Genomic DNA, 21,431 nt, shown 5'->3' with positions numbered 1-21,431 from the left:
GTAGGGAAGGTGTCTGCGCTCTCTGAGCCTCCGTGTGCAGACCTGGAGCGTGGGGGCCGCGATGCCTCCCTTCCCACGCCCCTATGGCGTCTGACGGAGGTGGGAGCGCGAGGCCCTGAGCCCGGTCCATGCTGAGAGCTCGCTAAGGGGGTGACGTGTCACTGAGCACAGCAGCCTGGGGGTCTCCGAGGGCCGGCCCCTCTTCCTCCCCGAGTGGCCGTGGTCACGAAGCCGGGACAGGCCCCAGGGCCCCTCGTCCTGTCAGGGTGACGGCAGGATGCACGGATGCGGGGGCCGTTGCCGGGGCTCCCATTGGAGAGGCCACAGTGTCTGGGGACCAGCTGCCCTGGCTGCCTCTGCCTTCCTTGTCCCCGGCCTTGCTCTTTCGGCCTCGTTATCAAATGCTCTGTATTTTTAGGAGCTACTTGTAAGTCCTTTGCAGAAAGTGGGTGGGGCGTGCATGTTTAATTAGTTCGTGTCATTTAAGTAAATCCATCCTTAAATAAAAACAATGAATGTCCATTCATGAGAGTGACAGGAACTCCCAGCCATTAGAGTCCACTTCAGGCCTCTGAGTCCCCCAGGACCGTGGGAGGGGGTCACCAGCAGTGCCTGCCGCCTCCCCAGGTGCCGGTTCAGCTTCAGGAATTATTCGTTTTTCGGCCTCCTAAGAGGCCGTGAGTGCTGGAGTGCGGCCGTTACTCTGGTCCCGTGGAAGGGGGTGTCTGGGCCGTGCACAGCGAGGAGCTGATTCCGTTCAAGCCGGTCACCCCAGCGCTCCCCTTCACAGTGACACACTGCGTGGCTCCCTGAGTCTTTGTAGCAGAGGCCGTGTCTGCGTGAATGCCTGGGCCTCACAAAGGTGATCTTTTTACCCTCACAGGACTATGCTTAGCCGGCAATAAGCTTATTAGCCATTGACATGTTTCGTGAATGTTTTTGTGTTGTTGTTTTTTTGCATTCATGAATATGAATTTGATATTCTTTTCTACATCCTAAGAAGAAAAAAACAAATCAATACTTTTATGCACTGAATTTTATTCTTTTTTAAAAAAATATATTTTATTGATTTTTTTTACAGCGAGGAAGGTAGAGGGATAGAGGTTAGAAACATCGGTGAGAGAGAGAGACATCGACCAGCTGCCTCCTGCACACCCCCCACTGGGGATGTGCTCTCAACCAAGGTACATGCCCTTGACCGGAATTGAACCCGGGACCTTTCAGTCCACAGGCCCACACTCTATCCACTGAGCCAAACCAGTTTTGGCGAATTTTATTCTTAAATGCATGTCGTATGCCAGGGGCTGTCCCATGTACCTGGCTCACACACCAGGAAGTGGCATGTGAGCAGGCACCTAAATGAAATGAAGAGAGGATCTGGGGGAAGAGGGTTCCAGATGGTGGGAAACAGCGTGTGCAGAGGGCCTGAGGCTGGGGAGCTGGGCGCGTATGAGTAACAGTAAGACTAGTGCCTGGCCGAAACCAGTTTGGCTCAGTGGATAGAGCGTCGGCCTGTGGACTGAAATGTCCCAGGTTCGATTCCGGTCAAGGGCATGCACCTTGGTTGTGGGCACATCCCCAGTAGCGGGTGTGTAGGAGGCAGCTGATCGATGTTTCTAGCTCTCTGTCTCTCTCCCTTCCTCTCTGTAGAAAATCAATAAAATATATTATAAAAAAAAAAGAAAAAAAAGACTAGTTCCTGAAGGAACAGGAGGCATGAAGGGGAGAGTGAGCTGCTAAGGATTTAAAGAAGGTGGTTGCCCTCAGGGGGCCTTGGAATAGCACATCAGCCATTTGTCTTCTCTTCCATAAGCGATGTTTTCCTCCTGTGAATCCTCATCTCGCCCTACCCAAAGCAAGCTTTCACGGATGCAGTTAGCAACAGACGCCTCCTCAAGCAGTCAGATTCCCTGAAACCCGGGACACCTCAGCCAACACTTTCAGCCGTGAGATTCTGTGTCTAAAATTGGCGGCCACGCTGCCCGGATCCTCGGACGTCACGGCCGGAAGGAGGGGCCGGCGGCAGAGCTCCTGCCTGCCGGCAGTGGCCTTCGTTCATGTGCTGCCCATCGTGACCAGATGGACGTTTTATTTCCGAGTTTGCAAATATTGGCACGTTTCAGCCTCGGGATGAAAAGCACTCCCTCTGTCTGCATGCAGAGACAGCCCCGCCCGGCACAGCCCCCGGGATATCACCAGACCGTCCTGCACGGCAGGACTAGCATTCCCTAGTTCCAAAGCCTATTTTATGAAAGGTGGATTTATTTATTTTATTTATTTATTTATTTATTTTTTTTAGCTTTATGCTTTTGAAAAGATACTAAACCTCTCCTGGCAGCCATTTTTAAAGCTTGGGCAGTCACTTGGGCTTTCAGCAGCAGGGGTCGGCCATTAGAGCGATTTCCCTTTGCTGCTGTTCGCTGGGACTAGTCTATCCGCTTCTGTTCAGCTGGAAAATGGATACACAGTCATAGGCCATTCTACTAATCAAAGAGAAGGCGTAAATATTCATAAGTCACCTCATTATCCAGAGGAATTGTGTCTCTGTGCATAGGTCATTTCATTATTCAGAGAAAATGTGTATATATTCATAGGTCATTTCATTCTTCGGGGAAATTGTGTATTAGTGACTAGATTAAATCTTGATTTGCCACATGTACTCCACGGGAGAAATATTAAAAAAAGTCAGGCCTCATAAACATACCAGTGTTATTATTGTTTTGCTATCTGTGACCACCCCCATGAAATGCATATTGTATGTGCAAAATACATAGCGAATTGTAGAGAGCTATGGAGATCTTGGTTATCTTAATCAGTTAATTTTCTTCAGAAGAGCCTTTCCAGAGGTCAGATAAGTTAAGGATTAAGAGTAACCCAGGTAAAGGTTGGGGTGGGTTGTTTTTTAAGAAAATAGATGGTTTCATTGATTTGAGAGAGAGAGAGAGAGAAATAGAACCATGGGTGAAAATTATCAGTTGGCTGCCTCCTGCACGCCCCCTGGTGGGGACCTAGCCCACAACCCAGGCATGTGCCCTGACCCAGATTACAACCAGTGACCTCTTGGCTGATGAATTGATGCTCAGCCCCTGAGCCACACTGGCCGGACAGGGTGGGATTTTTAGGAGGAAGAGGCAGCATGTGGGAAGTCTTACAAGCATGAAAGAACAGTGTGTTGGGGGAACAGACGTCGGTTGTGTCTGTGTGTCCGGAGCTCAGCATTAGAGTGGAAAGGGCCGGGCAGCCCTGAGCCTCAGTGTGAGGCGGGGCCAGAGCAGACCAACGGGCATGCGTGGCCCCTTCCAGAAGGCAGCATGTGGAAGGGCAGTGACCACTCTGGTTGCCTTTTAAGGAGATCGTGCTGGTAGTGGAGAAGGCAGATGAGAGGGGCAGGAATAGGCTCAGGTAATCCAAAGAGGAACCCGGGGCATCCAGACAGAAGCTGCCTGGCCGGAACCCAGCTGGTGGCTGCAGGGATGCAGGAGAGAGGTGTGCAGCCCCTGGAGGACATGTGTGCAGGTTGTTTGGGGGGGGGGGGGGGGGCAGGTGGCCTGTGTAGAGGCAGGGAAGGGATAGATCGAGGATTCCCAGCCAAGGCATGGCGTCTGGAGAGGGAGCCTGGAGGGGTGCAGGTTGGGAACCGACCGTGGAGGGCAAAGCTGACTCCCAGAGTGATGGGCACGTCGGCAGAGGACAGCGCTCGGCTGGCCTTGCGGAGTGGGTCATGCGTAGCCGTCGGCGGTTGAGTAATGCGAGATTGGAATGTAGAAGTGATGGAGCGATTGCCGTTGTGGGGGAGGAGGGCACACATGTGGCGTTTTGTTTGCTGAAGCTGAACCAGCGCAGGCTGCTGTGGCGTGTGCTGACCTCCAGATCTGTGTTGTCTCTTCAGGAAACCGTACCACCCGAAGCTGGAAGCCTTCATCAGGCACATGTCCAAGGGATCCGGAGCCTCGTTCGAAAGCCCCTTACACTCCCTGCCTCTCTTCCCCAACCACCCGCTCTGCGAGATGGGAGAGCTCACACAGACAGGTACGTGGGACCCGTGCGCTCACCCTGAGCGGAGAGCGAGTGCTCCTGGGCCGCGGGCTCGGGGGCAATGGACTAGCACACCCCGGCTCTGAGTCCACCCGCATTCCCAATTAACATCTGATTTCTAAAAAGGTAAAAATAATGAAAACTATTTTGTTATTACAAACTAGAGAAACTAGTTTGTTTCTCTTCCATGTTTCTCAAAGTATGTGTTTCTCTTCCATGAACATATACCGCCTTTGTAACAACAAAGGCGGTATATGTTCATGGAAGAGAAATTAGGAATGGCAATTAAGCAAAAGGAAGAAAAATAGCACCTGTAATGCCACCAAAGTAATTAGTTATCTTTCTTTCTGTGTTCATGCATGTGTATGCAGGTGCGGGCATGTGCACACACACTCTCACAGTGGTATCTCACTAAACACGCTATTTCATTATCCACTCTTTCACTTAGTATATTGTGATCATCCTTCCCTATTCATCAACAACACCATTTCTGATTGCTACATGTTACTCCACTGTGGCTGGGCCATAATTTATACCATTAATCCCATGTTCCTAGATACTTCAGGCAAAGCACCTGGTAAGTTCCAGGGTGCCAGATCTCAGTTTTTTTTTACAAGTTCTGATCAAAACAAAATACAAGTGCCCCTCAATTAATAGCATGTTTATTGGAAATTCATTGGATGTTAATGTTACACAAAAATGACTTTGTGTTTATAGATTTAAAAAAAATAAGTGGGTTCGCCCTAGCTAGTTTGGCTCAGTGAAAGGTCCCGGGTTTGATTCCTGTCAAGGGTACATGCCAAGTTGAGGGCTCAATCCCCAGTAGGGGGCAGGCAGGAGGCAGCCGAGCAATGATTCTCATCATTGATGTTTCTCTCTCCCCCTCTTCCTTCCTCTCTGAAACCAATGACAGTATTTTTTTTTTTTTAAGAAGTGGGTTCTAGGCTATATAAACAGATTTTTCACGTGTGGGAACGTCTTATGGCACATTCAGAAGTTCTATGGGCCCTGGCCAGTTTGGCTCAGTGGATAGAGCATCAGCCTGCAGACTGAAGGGTCCCAGGTTCGATTCTGGTCAAGGGCCTGTACCTTGGTTACGGGCACACCCCCAGTAGGGGGTGGGGGGTTGCAGGAGGCAGCTGATCGATGTTTCTCTCTCATCAATGTTTCTAACTCTCTATCCCTCTCCCTTCCTCTTTGTAAAAAATCAATAAAATATATATATTTTTTAAAAGAAGTTCTATGGGACCGAGAACAGTTCCTTGTGAAGACTGTCCAGCCCCCTGGCCACCACCACTGGGTGTCGGTAACATTATTGCCCATATTATTGTGACAGCTCAGCCTCCAAACCCTCCCTGAGGGCAGACCCAGGCTTGCTGAGAACCACTGCTTGAACCCTGATTGCAAGTAACAGAAACCAACTCAAGCACAAAAGGGTTCACAGTGACTCACCGACAGTGAGGGCAAGAACGTGAGCAGGCCTCCGGAGACTGGAGCCAGGAGTAAACAGTCTGCCTGTCGCTGCCTTTGTGGATATGCTGGGTGTCTGTCAACGGAGTGACAGTCCGAGCCACACCCACAGATGGGCTGGCAAGACCACATTCTTGAGAGAGGGAGAGAGAGTCCGAAGGGGTCCTTGAGGGCCGGGCCATCACCTGGCCAGAGGTCGGGGTGGCTGTGCATTGAGAGTGGGACCCAGCCTTGGGGTCCAGGGGCCGCCCCTGAGAAGAGTGACGGGGGGCGGGGCCTGAGGGGTTCACACAAGTAGAGACAGTCGTTCATTCATTCCGGCCTTTCTTCTCATTGATTTACGGCAGTATCATCGTTATCACATTCTACTAGTAAATCAGCATCCCTCTAGAAGTTACTTTTGCAGCATGGTTTGCTCCTGTCCCCTCATTCTCTCTTAATGGCCAGTTTCATCTTCTATTTAAAATTTCATTTTAAGAGAGCCTCGCCGTTAGGGCCGTCATTTGTCACGGGCTCACTTTGGCACCCACAGAGGCGACGCCCGACCAGACTGATCGCTGGGGCCTGCTCTGGGCCACGTGCTTTGGCAGCTGTTGAGCGTGGGGGAGGGGCGGGGCCTGGGAGAGGAAGATGCTCGCTCCCCTAGCGGATCCCTCAGCCGCACGGAGACCAGCCTTCTGCTGCAGGCCGCAGGGTCCTATGGGACCAACACAGGCTTCGGAGGATAGACAGCCCCGTGAAATGGGGCTGACATCTTCCGGGCAGGGCTGGTGGTGAGGGACATGCGACAGCGTGTGGAGGAAAGTGCCTCGCACAGTGCAATGCTCAGTGAATGCTGCTGAGGGCCCGGAGGTCCAGCTGCCCGCGGGAGCCGAAGGAGTTGTTCGTGGGACCTGGGGGAGGGAGACCAAAGGGGAGGTGGGCAGCAGGCTGGGTCACAGGATCTTACCCTGTGCTAAGGGGTCTGGTGCCAGGCACGGCTCAGTCCCATGGTCAGGAAAGCCCGTGTCGCTCTGTTTCAGGGGTCGTGCAGCACCTGCAGAACGGCCAGCTGCTGAGGGACATCTACCTGAAGAAGCACAAGCTCCTGCCCGCGGACTGGTCCCCCGACCAGCTCTACCTGGAGACCACGGGGAAGAGCCGGACGCTGCAGAGCGGGCTGGCCCTGCTGTACGGCTTCCTCCCGGACTTCGACTGGAGGAAGGTGTACTTCAGGCACCAGCCCAGCGCCCTGTTCTGCTCGGGGAGCTGCTCCTGCCCGGCGAGGAACCACTACCTGGAGCGGGAGCAGCGCCGGCAGTACCTGCTGCGCCTGCGGAGCGGCCCCCTGGAGCGGGCCTACGGGGACATGGCCCGCATCCTGGACGTGCCCACCAAGCAGCTGCGGGCCGCCAACCCCATCGACGCGCTGCTCTGCCACTTCTGCCACAACCTCAGCTTCCCCTGCGCCCGGGGCGGCTGCATCGGCATGGACCACTTCAGGGCCATCAAGGCCCACCAGATGGAGGACGAGCGGGAGCGGCGGGAGAGGAAGCTGTACCGGGGCTACGCGCTCCTGGGCGCCCACCCGCTCCTGAACCAGACGGTGGGCCGCCTGCTGCGCGCCGCCGAGGGCCGGCGGGAGGGGGCCTTCGCACTCTACTCCGCGCACGACGTCACCCTGTCCCCCCTGCTCAGCGCCCTGGGCCTGGTGGAGGCCCGGTTCCCGCGGTTCGCGGCCAGGCTGGTCCTGGAGCTCTGGCAGGACCGGGAGGGGCCCGGCGGGCACGCCGTGCGGGTGCTGTACGACGGCGCGGACGTCACGCGGCACACCGCCTTCTGCCAGGACGGCCGCGGGCGCTGGCCCACGCCCATGTGCCCCCTGGACAACCTGGTGCGCTTCGTCCGGAGGGACATGCTGGAGGCCCTGGGCCCCGGCGGAGGCAGCACCAGCTACTACGAGGCCTGCCACCGGAAAGGGCTCTGAGAGGCGCGGGGAGGCCAGCCCCGGCGGCATCGGTGCCCAACCAGAGGGGCGGGGAAGAAGGCACGCTTCCCGCCCCGGCCTTGGCCAAGGGTGCCGGGCGGCTGATCTCCGGGGCTGGGAGCCGCGCTTGGGAGCCGCCCCGGTGGCTTCGGTGGAACAAGGAGCGAGCGCCTTGTTGATGAATTCGGGTCTGGGAGTTCCTTGATGACACAATGGCCGATTCACAGAAAGAAAAAGAAAAAAAAAAAAGGAAGGTACTTGATCGCAGCCAGGCTTTGCGTACGATGCCAGACCCTTTGAACGCCCCAAGCTGCCAACCCACACGCGCGTCTTGCTTCTGACCTGCCGTGGTACTTCCTGTACGAGGGAGCCCGCAGGCCTCAGCCCACGTGTTCTTAACCTGGGACCATCTTACCTGCATCTGCATTCCGTGAAACCTTTCCCCGAGTAACGTGCGGAAAACGGGGCTCGACAGACTTTTTCAGTTCGAGGCCAGGGAGGACATTGCGTAGACGGCGCAGGTCAGAAAGCCACTTCCAGTCTCTCGTCACAGCCGATGCGTTCTGTTCTTGTCTCGGGAACGCACCCACAGACGGTACACAGAGCGATCACAGGCCTCACCACACAGGCCCGGGGCTGTCGCTGGCCGGCCCCTGGCCTGACACACAGGCTCTCTCTCCTACCATCGCACTCTCCGCACTTTGAGAACCGGGTGGATGCCAAGACTTACTCAGTCACTTCTGCTAGAAACACAGAATCCGGTTCTGTTACCACAGAACAAAGGGAGGGACACATTGAATCAGAAGGGATCCCAGGAACCTTGCCAGGATGATGCTTGATGTTCACGATGATTGTGGTACGATCGTTTTAAACACGTGTCTGCTGCCGTCTCTTTGCTGTACATGCTGAAATTTTTTGTATCCTAGTTGGTATTTTTATAGCCTAGGAGGATATTTTCTGAGACCGGTTTTAGACGTGCTCTGATGCCTACGTACGATCCCACTGGCTGTCCCCGATTGGTGTTCGGAAGGGAGGCAGACCCCGGACACAGGCACTTCCCTCCCATAAAACGAATCACGGCTGTTCCCTTGGACGAGCTGTAGAGTCGGATCAACTTCTAAACCCTTTTTTTTTTTTTTTTTGTGAGTTTCAAGAGGTCCATTCTCACTGATTTTTAGGTACGTTTTTTGGAAGAACTTTGGTACTCGGTAGTGAAATAGTCTTTATAAGGTATTTTGTATATTAGAAGCAGCGGTGAAATCTGTGGTTTCTGAATGGATGGTGCTGGTTCCCCGCGAAGAGATGTGACGTGCAAGTGAGGTTCTCCGGCGTCATGGATGTTTCCGTCGTTTCTCTTGGTTTCTACCCAGTGTTGCGTTTCAATACATGTTTCTATGAATAAATTCTGATGAATACAGTTTGTACCTCTTTTTTTAATTATTAATTTATTGATTAAGGTATCACATATTTGTCCTTAACCCCCCCATTCCAATCCCCCACCCCACCCCCACTCATGCCCCCACCCACCTATTGTCCTTGACCACTGGTTAGGCTCATGTGTGTGCACACAAGTCCTTTGGTTGATGTCTTCCTTTTATCCCCACCCTCCCTCTGAGGTCCAACAGTCTGACCCATGGCTCCTGGTCTCTGGGTCTGTTCTTGTTCATCAGCCTATGTTGTTCACCATTTCCCCTGGATGAGTGAGATCATGTCCTACTGGAAATACAAGAATCAAAAACGAGACAAACAATAATCGTTATGCTGAAAGGCATATGCATCCATCTGAAGTGAGCTTCTTTCTGGGCCACCAGTTCTTTTGAGACCCAATTCCAATGTCAAACAGTTCCTTATGTGTACATGTCAGCAGTGATACTTCAGTTCTGGATGGTGGGCAAATGGTGGGTAACGCAGGTCGGTTTGTACCTGTTAAGTCACTCTGGTTCTTCTTTTCAAGTGAGTGCCAATATTTTTAAGATTTGTCCTTTATTTGTGTATAAATAAAAATGAGCTAAATCGGAAAACTCTACAGCACACGTGAGGTACGCCGTGGCCGCTGACAGGCTGCGCCGGGCCCAGCAGGGACAACGAAAAGGGACGTCCTGCCAAAACCGGTTTGGCTCAGTGGATAGAGCGTCAGCCTGCAGACTGAAGGGTCCCAGGTTCAATTCCGGTTAAGGGCATGTACCTTGGTTTCGGGCACATCCCTAGTAGGGGTTGTGCAAGAGGCAGCTGATCGATGATTCTCTCTCATCGATGTTTCTAGCTCTCTCTCCTTCTCCCTTCCCCTCTGTAAAAAATCAATAAAATATATTTAAAAAAAGAAAAAGAAAAGGAAAGGGACCTCCTGCTTCCTTCTCACAGGGCAGCGGCGAGCTCACTGGGCCAGGAGGCCGTGTCCCAGCTGGTGGCCGAGGGCCGGGTTACCTGCTTCTGTTATTGCTGACCATCTTGTGTTGTCTCTGGAGTATTTAAAGCCTAAACAGGTGTGAGTTTTTTCTCTCTATTTGCAGGAGAGCTGCTAAGCACAGCTTGAAGTACGTATTATAGAATTGAATCAGAAGATGTTTTAAAAATTAATTGGCAACATCTGTTGGTAGTAGAGGTAAATATTTTGGATAAGAGCCCACATTCAAAGTGTCGTAGATACAGGTCTTGCCTCTGTGGTGAGAAAAACAACCTCCCCCCCCCCCCCCCACCCCGAATTATTGTCTTTCTGAATGGTTGCCACGGCCTTTTACTTACAACACGGAGGAGGCCCTGCTCACACCCAGAGCCCGGACACTTAGGAAAGAACCTGAGCTTAGGACGCCCACCCTCAGTCCCCGCTTGGCTTTTCCAGGGCGCCTCTGAGAACAGCCGCTTCGCGCTAAGCCTGCGAAGGGTTTAGTGGCCCCGGCCCCAGCCACCGTGTAAGTCCTGGGTGTTTGCTGCGCTGCTCTCTGCCTCCTGCTGGGCGTGCCCCGGACGGAGGACGGCCATTCCCCCAGCTCCATGGCACCCCCCTCACTGGGACCCGTAAGTAATAAATCTCGTGACGACTTCCTTTGTGTGGACGTATTGAAACTGCGCCTTCAATCAGAACACCCCGTGGGTGGGTTTCACTTCCCCAGCGTGGGCGCTTGGGTGCTGGGGGAGCGACCTGCCGCCTCTGTGGGGGTGGCTTGTGCTTGCTCACTCAACAGATCACAATCTGTGTTGTGTTCTTCCCACCCCCTCACCCAGATTTTTAATTTTTAATTTTTTAAAATTATGGTTCACATGCAATATTATACTAGTTTCAGGTATACAACATAATGATTAGACATTTATATCCTAATTCTAGTGAGAGAGAGAGAGAAATATCAATGATGAGAGAGAACCATTAATCGGCTGCCTCCTGCATGCCCCACACTGGGGATTGAGCCCACAACCCAAGCATGTGCCCTGACCAGGAATCAAACCATGACCTCCTGGTTCATAGGTCGATGCTCAACCACTGCGCCACCACGGCTGGGCTATACTATTCTTAATATGCGTCTACAGCTTCCCAACACAGCCTCCTGGGAAAACTGTATGTGCGCAGCATTAAAGTGCCTTCCTTCTGGTCAAGTTCTAAGACGTTTCATTCCATAAACAAACACTGAGCACTGAGCTGAGCTGAGAGGATTTCATTCTTGGTGTCTGGGCAGTGGGCTCGGTGCCTTCGTTCCTAGCAAGTGTGTGTACGTGGATATGTTCAGCTTTCTGTTTTTTTTGTTTGTTTGTTTGTTTGTTTTTTTAATATATTTTATTGATTTTGTACAGAGAGGAAGGGAGAGAGATAGAGAGTTAGAAACATCGATGAGAGAGAGTCATCGATCAGCTGCCTCTTGCACACCCCCTACTGGGGATGTGCCCGCAACCAAGGTACATGCCCTTGACCGGAATCGAACCTGGGACCTTTCAGTCCCCAAGCCGACGCTCTATCCATTGAGCCAAACTGGTTTTGGCAGCTTTCTGGTTTTTATGATTAAAATGAACACAATGCACATTGGGAAACAATCACATAACGCTGAAAACTTCCAAGTGAAATTCTCTTCTAATCCCTCCTCCAGAGGGAACACTGAGAGGCTGGCAGATATTCTTACAGAAATTTCCCATGCAGATGCAGAAATGTGTAATTTTTAAACAGGAATCATTTTATATATATATATATTCTATGACTTGCTTTCCTTAACAATATTTTTATCTGATTGGTTCCTTTAATAATGTGCCTTATTATTAACTTGCTCCTCTTAATCTGGGAGTTATTTCCACGTTGAGATAGATTATAGATAGATAATAGAATAAGCTCTTTTTATAGCTACTGTATAATATCTCATGATAGAGATGAAACATTTTTAAACCTTTAAAGATGTATGAAATTGAACTTTAAAAAACCAAGGCACCTAAACAGGATGACAAGGCTTTTGATCAAAGTTACACAGAACAAAGCAGAGGCCAGCAAATGTGGGCGTGTTGATCTTCTAGCTTACCGGAGCAGTTAACCCCTTTCCAGTGTAGCTACTAATATATTTACTAATATAATCGGTGCATTTCTTCAATTTCACTAGTAAGCAGAATCCAGGAACTTAATGTGATATTGCTATGAAGCCTTTTTGAGGATCTTTCCAGCTGTAGCAGAATTCGGCTTTTGAAAGATTTGAGGGATTCCCTTCTGTAGATCATCAGCTGCAGGGATGCAGGCTTCTGTCTCTCTGAGTCTCCGGGAAACCTTCAGAATGGACTTAGCAGCCCAGGCCATGGCGGGTGGACCTAGCGTGTTTGAACACAACCGCAGTAGAAAGCAGAAAGCAGGTGGGGCTTACATTGCCTTCCTGGCTTTGATAGTGGCTGGCACGGAGTTCTGGCCTGGGCATCAGTTAGCTCCCGTTGCTCAAGGCCACGGACCTGAGTGTCGGGGGTGTACGCCTGCGGAGAGCCTGCCCAGCGGCCAGCTCAGATGACTAATAATAGCTTCTGTTTAAGAGGAACCAGCTGAATTCGTCAGCATGGCTGGCCAGGCCTTCCTGGTCTCTGGAGCGGAGAGTGGCCTTGAGGAGGAGGAGAAGGTATGTGGCCGAGGGGCCAGCATGGGCCTGCAGAGCCCCAGCCCCTGGCAGTGAGGGCCAGATCACTCAGTAGTAAAGGCCTGTCTGACAATTTAAACAGCTTTCTGAGGAGTGTCCTGTTAGCCCTGATACAAGTGAGGAAACTGGCCCGGAGGTGTGAAGTAGAGGAAAAGTCAAAGCCCAGAGAATAATAACACAAATTTATTAACCTTCCCAATAGCCATACAAGATACTGTGTTTGCTGGTGACTATCAGTGACTATTAAAACATAGTAGGGTTGCAGCAGTTATAAATTTAAAACCAAATGGTTTGGACAATATCCTTACCCTGCTTCTTAACATCAGTGGTTCCTGATTGTTTTTATTTTAAAAAATATATATATATTTTTTTATTGATTTCAGAGAGGAAGAGAGAGAGAGAGATAGAAACACCAATGATGAGAGAGAAACATTAATTGGCCGCCTCCTGCACGCCCCCTACTGAGGATTAAGCCACAACCTGGGCAGGTGCCCTTGCCTGGAATCAAACCAGGGACCCTTCAGTCCGCGGGTAGACGCTCTATCACTCACTGAGCCTAACCGGCTAGGGCAGTGATTGCTGGTTGTTGTTGTTGTTGTTGTTTTGTTTGTTGTTGTTGTTGTTTTTGGGGGGGGGTTGGTTGCTATTTTGGTTTTTTTGGTTGCTGTGTTTAAGAAAAAACTTTTATCATGTAAATCTAGCCTTTGCAGTGGTGTTATATTATATTCTGCCACTAGGGGGCAGCATTAAACATAATTTTTAGCCTTCAGGACCCAGTCTTCCACGTAAAGGAGGTAGGGTAGTTTTGTGACGCGTTTAATAGGGCAACCTGTCATCTCGGTTTGTCTGGGGCTGAGGGATGAAGGAGTTCCAATGCTAAAAATAGTAAAGTTCCTGACAAACCGGGACAAGTTGATGACTTTAGTGTTGACATGCATCAGATGCCACTGTTAGACCTTGTAGAAATGGGGAATTTTGATGGAGTGACTAATCTGAGGTTTCACATAGCTAACTAGTCTACATCAGAGCTTGGACTCTAAGCAGTTGTCCATTAACTTGAAGGACCATATTCTTAAGCAAGATATGAGAATGCCTCTCTCAACCATTTGGGACTGTTTGGTCACGTGCAACACCTGAAACCATGGATAATACTGAGTTCTCTACATACTATCTTTTTTTCCTACACATTGAGACCTCTGATATTGTTTAACTTATAAATTATGCACAGCAAGAGACTAACAATAACTAATAGAACAATTATAGCAATATACTACTGTAATAAAAGTTATGTGAATGTAGCCTCTCTCTGTCAAAAATGTAATTTTTTAAAAACTTTCCACTCACAAATGTAATGCATTTTCCATCTTAACTAAGCACTTATCATGCACTGTGGCTACAACTTTTGAGTTTGAGGTGCGACAGCAAAACTAGCATGAATTTCTTTATAACCAGATATCTTAGCAACCTCAGCATACGATTTTTTTTTTCCTTTCCCTATTAAGTTGAGAACTTTCACCTTTTCACTGAAAGGAAGTATTTTTACAGCTTCTCTTTGGCATTATCTGAATTGTCAGCACCACTACTCTAGCACTTTGGGGTCATTAAAAAGTAAAGTAAGGATGACTTGAATGCAAGCACTGTGATACCATGACAGTCCATCTGATAACTGAGATGGTCACTAAGTGACTGACAGGTGAGTCATGGGTACACTGGTCGAAGGGGTGATTCATGTCCTGGGATGGAGCAGGATGGTGCGAAATTTCACCATACCACTCACAATCGTGGGAAATTTAAAACGGATAAAGCTTACTTCTGGAATTTTCTCTTTAATATTTTCGGACCATGGGTAACTGAAACTAGAGAGGGAAACTGCGGATAAGTGGAAGACTCCTGTCCCATGAAAGTAAACATTTCTCACAGGGCCAAATTTAAGGACGTATGTTGGCTTACTAATACATACTAAATATGTACACTGAGTGGCCAGATTAGTGTGTGTGTGTGTGTGTGTGTGTGTGTGTGTGTGTGTGTATTAGAGGCCTGGTGCATGAATTCATACATGGGTGGGGGTCCAGCCAGCCTGGCCAGGGGAAGGGGACATGGGTGGTTGGCCGGCCTGCCTGCTAGTTGAACTGTTTCGGAGACAATTTGCATATTAGTCTTTTATTATATAGGATATACACTGAGTGGCCAGGTTATTATGCGTTCAGAGATCATAATAATCTGGCCACTCAATATATACTCAACATTTCTCTCCAACACATATAGGCTGTACATTTGTGTCAGCACAAATCCAGTCATGCCACACCATGTTAAAAACCCTTGGCCCTCCACTGCCTTCTAGAGAAGACCCATGATCCCTCAGCTGACTCCCAAGGCCCTTCATGACCTGGCTCCCACTTACCTCTGCAGCTCCATTACCTGCAATAGTACAACGTGGAAGGGGCTGTACCGAGATGGCGGTGTTGCATTTCTTGCACGCCTGGGAGAGAGAGAAGGGGGTGTCAGTGCCATCACATGGCATATCAGACTTGCAGACTCTCTGAAGGGGACAGGTCTATCCAGAGCCCCCTGGGGACCTAGAAACCTTCCCAACTTTCCTCCGCCTCACTTTCCCCATCCGTGTCTAGAGTGTGATACCCGGGCAAAGGAAAGAACTCTGGAGCTGTGCAGACTTAGTTCAAATCCGGTTCTGTACCCTCCCAGCTGTGGGCGCTCAGGCATGATATCGAGCCTAGGCCTCAGATTCCTCCTCTGTAAACCAGAATGACGCCTCTCACAAGAGACTGTAGATAAAGTGTGAGGCACGCGGGTGCCTCTACCATGGCAGCACTCATTGTGCCCCAAGTTACTCTTTTCTGCTAACGGCTCTGAGTCACAGAAACCAGCCGGAACCAGAGTGTGTCTCTGTCTATTTTTATAAGCCTGGAGGCCTAGCATTACCATCTAAGCATGACTGGGAGACACTACCTTATGGCCTCATGCACTTCCCTTTGCGGAAGAAAAGAACTCAAACTTTCTGACTCTTGCCTTTGTGCCCAGGGGCATGTTTGACATCTTATAAGAATACTAGAGCCGAAACCGGTTTGGCTCCGTGGTAAGAGCGTCGGTCTGTGGACTGAAAGGTCCCAGGTTCGATTCCAGTCAAGGCATGTTGGTCGATGTTTCTCTCTCATCGACGTTTCTAGCTCTCTGTCTCTCTCCCTTCCTCTCTGTAAAAAAATCAATAAAATATATATTAAAAAAAAAAAAAAAAAAAGAATACTAGAGGCCCAGTGCATGAATTTGTGCATGGGTGGGGTCCCTCGACCCAGCCAGTGATCAGAGCCCATCAGGGCCAGCCTGGGTGGGGGGGGGGGAGCACGGGAGGTGGGGGGGAGCACGGGAGGTGGGCCGGCTGCAGGAGGTTGGCTGTGGGAGCGCACTGACCACCAGGGGCAGCTCCTCCATTGAGCATCTGCCCCCTGGTGGTCAATGTATGTGTGTCATAGCTACTGGCTGTTTGGTCGTAATGTTTGCCTAGGTTTTTATATATATATTAGATCTGTGACTCCCAAGGTAAATGAAACTCACTGTGTGTCCTTCCCCCATGTTTCCTTCGTTGTCGGTAGCTAACCGCCACACTCCTGCTGTGGTCAGACTTGCCATCCATTGCAGAAGCAGCAGCTAACCATGGAGTTCAGCCAAGGAATGGGAGTCTGGAGGTTTCAGGTCATTGGTCTGGCCCTTCACTGGCCCCTAGAGGTGCTGAAGGAGACGCAGCCTGGGAGGTGACAGGTCCTGCCCTCCGTGCCTCAGCTTCAGAGCTGCTCCCATCCTTGCTCCTGGGGCAGACTGGTGAGGGGCTCCTCCCCCTTCACTCCCGCTCTTCCCCGGTGCTGGCCACAGCAGTGCCCAGAAAAGGCAAGTCCTCCTCCTGGTGGGCAGCTAACCAGTTTCCTCCCAGCTCAGAGCCAAGTGTGTCTTGCTTGGCTAGGCATTCCTCAGATGAGAAGTCCTTTCAGGAGCCTTTCTTCAGAGGCTAGCCGGAGAGAGGAGCTCCAAAAGCCTGAAGTTGAACCTCCAGTGTGCCCAGCGTGGAAATTAAGGGACGCCACACTGCCCTCTGGTGACAGCTCGGCCTGGGCCTTGCTCTGCAGCTTTTCCTCTCCCTTTGTTCCCCGCACCAGTAGAGCTGTATTTCCCAGCAAACCAGAGCCTCCTCTGGTGGCCTCAGGGTCTGCTCCTCTCTCTGCCTTCCTACATTGCCTTCAGGATGTAAAAGTGGAAACACTAGCCAGATGTCCTCTCCCCAGCTGTCCTTTTGTCTCACTGCTGAACCAGCTGTTTAGCATTCCCAACCACTGGCTCCCTGATGGACAGACTATTGGATACTGTCCATCTGAACAACTTATTCTGAGTTGGCTGATTATGTTTTTTTAAACTACAAGTAATAATTTGCTTGACCTACTGGCTCTCTAATTGACCTACTAACCCTAAATAACTAAACATCTGGTAAGTTTGAACTGCTTACCTGGCCGACTCTTCCACTCACCCACCGAATGACAATGCCCAGCAGGGGGCTGCAAGACTGACAGCCTGGGTGCACAGCTAAGAGTAACATATATGGGAGAAGGTGCCCTTTTCTAACGCCCTGACTCCTGTAGGTGCTTGGAGCCCCCCTCTTCTCCCTCTAGAACCACTAGAAGGCTGCAGAGAGGGCAACCAGAAAAACGCCTTCTGACCTGCCTCTAGTGAGGTTCCTGACAGAGCCTCACAGATGGGTTTTCATAGTATAGATATGAAGATGTGGTTTACCTGGGAAGAGGGCTCAGAGGTTTCAGTGGACTCTGAAGAGTCTGGCACATACACATACATCCAGAACTACTGCTCTGGGAAGACTCTCAGCAGATCCATTCAGATATGCAAAGCCTTTGCCTGAATTCAAGCACCATTTCTCCCTCGCAGCAGGCCAGGTGGTAGGACAGTGACTAGGAAGAGTCAAAGTCCTAGTGGACATGGATGTTGAAGTAAGGACAAAGGCTGAGCTCTAGGTGATGTTTCCAGAAAGACGCCAAAGAGGCCCCAAAAGGCCCATTGTCATTTTGGGCAAACACACTTAGCCTGAGATGGCAGGGCACACTCAGCTCTAGGCAGACTGTATTTGAGCTGAGATGAAAGATACGTTTACCAGGACCCATGACTGAGGCAGTAAGTATGTGTGTGTGTGATCATGAGTAGCTATGTGGCTGTGTGTATTTTCATACCAGTGTGTTCACAAAGCTGGGTATATCTGGGAGTTGTACAGCTCTGTGCATGAATGCCCTTTGGGCCAAAGTGTGCATCTCAATAGTTTTGTGAATGGATTTGCACGTGTGTGCTCAGTCCTTGACCCCCTCAAGTGTTTTTTTATGGGGAGGAGGGGGGTTGAGACAGATTATGAGTAAGAATTTCACTAAGTGTAAATATCTGCAAACATGCAAATATTTCCAGAAATCTGGAAATCCTCAACATGTCCCTCTCCCTGAGTCATCACCACACTGCCTGCCATTGCCACGGTTGGCTCTTATCTCCCTGGACTAGTGCTAGGTCCTCAATGCCCTCCCCTCCCCACCCTGCGGAAAACAGCCACAGTGACCTCAGTAACATGATGTTAGGGTCACAGCGCACCCCTGGCTAAGCCAATAACAGCTTTACAATGTCAGGGATAGCGCCCATCTCTACAATCTGTGTCTCAAGGGTCCTTTCAAGGTCATAGCCTTACTCATTGGTGACTCTGCCCAGAATTTGGGTGTGTCTCCCCTTAACCTAGTCCTATGCCAACAAATTCGGCTCAGATGCCTCTTCTGACAGTAATACGAGGTCTTGCATCTCAGCGTTAGCACAGGCAGCAATTGGCAATTGTAATTGACAGGCACCCAAGTCAATTTGTCACATCCCACCCCAGATCCCCTCCCCAGCGGACAAGGAGCCCGAAGTGCAGACGGTGGGAGACCAGGTGGGCTTGGGCGCATAGATCTCTTCCCTTGCCCTGGCCCCCTGCCCCCCATCCCGGAGCAATAGACCCTATGCTGGGGGGGGGGGAGGGGGACGGAAATGCGCATGCGCAACGAACAGTGTGCACTATGACTCCCAGAATCCTCTTGATGAGACTCCATTTCCCAGAAAGCTCCTGGCGTTCCTACTCCGGAAGTGAGCTTTTTTTTTTTTTTTTTTTTTTTTTTTTCCAAAGCGGAAAATGAGGCAAACCTTACAGTGGAGACGGATTCTGAAAGGGGCGGGACGCTGCGAGGTGCCGCGGAGTATTGACCTCCAGGGGTCGCGCTTGAGTCAGGGAGGCCCCAGCTCCGGGAAAGGCCGGGGCCACAGCCCTCCCCGCGCTTAGCTGCGCGGCGTCCCGGTTCCGCCGCCCGCAGTCCATCTGCCGCTCCGGTTCTGTCGGCCCGAAGCCGCTGCAAACTCCCTGCCCGCCTCTGGGTGTCTCCGGGGACAGAGGCCGATAGCGAATGCACATGTTTCCGGGGACCCCTTGTTCCCAACCCCGCATGGCCCGTTTCCCAGGGGGAAGAAGTGAAGCCCGTGGCCCCAAGGGCATGGCCCACGGGGCTCCATGTGTGAGTCCCTCCGCTCTGCTGCTCCCTCCAGCCATGGCCGCAGGAGAGGGAGCCATGGGGAGGGGGGCGGAGTGGACAGCAGCGGGAGGGGGAACATCTATGGTTCCCAGGGAGATGACTTCCTGGGACACTGGCCCTGAGGCTTTGCACAGCCCGTCCACGACGTTTCAGATGCCTGGGTTCCGGAGAAAGCCTCCTTCCTCAAACCCCGGCAACGCCTGGGGTCCTACTGCCTGTTTGTCCTTTACCCCCTCAGGCCACTGAGGTCACCGACCTGGAAATGGGAGCAACTGGTGGAACTGGGGTTGAATAGGAGACTGGAGCACTGGACGGAAGGAGTGGACTGAGAGGGAACACCTGCAGGGCATTAGGGCTGGAAGTTACTGGGTCAGAATAGGAGGGTTTAGGGGACAGGGGTGATGGACGGAGTGAGGGAATGTGACCTGCCGTCACGGTACATCTCAAAAGGAAGGAATACAGGCAGGCAGTGGATGGACACATTTCTCAGAGCTCTGTTTCTTTATGAGGCCACAAATCAGTAATTTAGTTTTGTTCCAAACATTTTAAATGAAATAAACACTTGCCCATGGGCCTGTGGGAGTTAAAAACCATTCCCCCCTCCTTCTGCTAGTAATTCTAAGTTTCTCAATATTGCCACACTCCTCCATGCTAGCTGTGGAGGTCCCCGAGACCCTTTTAGGGGACCTGCAAGGTTAAAACTGTTTCACAGTAATGCAAAGATTTATTTGCATTTTTCATTGTATTGACATTTACTTTTAAAACGGTGTGTACCCCCCTCCCCAAGAGGAAACAGACAATTTATGTTTCTCTCTCTGAAATCAATAAAAATCTTTTTTTTTTTTAAATAACAAAACAGCCGAAACCGGTTTGGCTCAGTGGATAGAGCATCAGATGCCTGCGGACTGAAGGGTCCCAGGTTTGATTCCGGTCAAGGGCATGTACCTTGATTGTGGGCACATCCCCAGTGGGGGGTGTGCAGGAGGCAGCTGGTCGATGTTTCTCTCTCATCGATGTTTCTCTCTCATCGATGTTTCTAGCTCTCTATCCTTCTCCTTTCCTTTCTGTAAAACAAAATCAATAAAATATATATTTTAAAATATATATTAAAAAATAAAATAAAAATAACAAAACAGTATATAGGCCCTGGCGGGGTAGCTCAGATGGTTAAAGCATTGTCCTGATATACTAAAAGTTGGGTTTTATTCTCAGTCAGGGTGCATACTAGAATCAACCAATGAATGCATTAATAAGTGGGACAATAAATCTCCCTCTCTTTCAATCAATAAATAAGAAAACTTTTTAGCCGAAACCGGTTTGGCTCAATGGATAGAGCGTCGGTCTGTGGACTGAAAGGTCTCGGGTTCGATTCCAGTCAAGGGCATATACCTTGGTTGCGGGCATATCCCCAGTAGGGGGTGTGCAAGAGGCAGCTGATCGATGATTCTTTCTCATCGATGTTTCTAACTCTCTATCCCTCTCTCTTCTTCTCTATAAAAAAAATCAATAAAATATATTAAAAAAAGAAAAGAAAACTTTTTAAATAAATAAAAAAAAATGTTATATAAAGCTGCTAGCGCCTTGGCATGAATCAAGGCCATGGCATTGAGCTCTATTTGCAGTTCCTGTGTTTCTCACCAATGCTCTTGGAGGGAGGGAGAGCCAATTTCACCCAAGAATGTCCTTCATGAAGTCGTTGAAAGTAGTCGTTATACTAAATTTTGAACCTTGAGTCCATGTCCTTCCGTATTCTGTGTGGCAGGATGAAAAATAGACGTAAAGCGAGTCTGCTGCATACCAGTGCTCTATGTTTGTCTTGAGGAAAAGTGCTGGGAAAAGCAATGACGTATGCAGTTTTCCCATCCCTATACAGTTGCATAAGAACATGCCTTGTGCCTAGAGCACATGTGTCAAACACAAGGCCCGGGGGCCAAATTCGTCCCGCCAGACCTTGCAATGTGGCCCGCACAGCGCTGTCATCACTGCACTCCGCTGCGTTTCCATCACAATGACAGTTTATGACTGTTCAGTAAACCATTCGGCCCGTGATTTAGGCTGGATTTTAGATTTTGGCCCCTTCTCTGATTTAGTTCAACACCCCTAGCCTAGAGCATTTCCTTCGAAAGAGAAAGGGCTCTGACGGCCCATGCTGGTCACCTCTCTTCTGGGGACATCTTTCCCTGTTCTGGACTTGATGTGTCCTTCCTCCTCCTGCTAAAGCACGTGTGTCCTATGGCACCTGACCAGCCCTACAGGGGCTGTATC

General features: G+C 50.4%; 1 protein-coding gene across 3 annotated transcripts in view; it reads left to right on the top strand.

The window, feature by feature from the left end:
- PXYLP1 (2-phosphoxylose phosphatase 1) overlaps nucleotides 1–8,914 on the top strand; it is a 64,236-nt gene extending 55,322 nt beyond the window's left edge. For all 3 annotated transcript variants that reach the window (XM_045579237.1, XM_036431280.2, XM_036431281.2), the window contains 2 exons: nucleotides 3,890–4,029; nucleotides 6,528–8,914. In XM_045579237.1, coding sequence (XP_045435193.1) covers nucleotides 3,890–4,029; nucleotides 6,528–7,471 — 1,084 coding nt within the window. In that variant the 3' untranslated portion in view covers nucleotides 7,472–8,914. The remainder of the gene's footprint in view (nucleotides 1–3,889; nucleotides 4,030–6,527) is intronic.
- Nucleotides 8,915–21,431: the final 12,517 nt, after the last annotated feature.

The sequence above is a fragment of the Pipistrellus kuhlii genome, unplaced genomic scaffold (assembly GCF_014108245.1).
Source record: "Pipistrellus kuhlii isolate mPipKuh1 unplaced genomic scaffold, mPipKuh1.p scaffold_m20_p_11, whole genome shotgun sequence".
Taxonomy (NCBI): domain Eukaryota; kingdom Metazoa; phylum Chordata; class Mammalia; order Chiroptera; family Vespertilionidae; genus Pipistrellus; species Pipistrellus kuhlii.
Note: the sequence above shows the minus strand (reverse complement) of the source record. Positions and strands in the feature narration are given on the sequence as shown.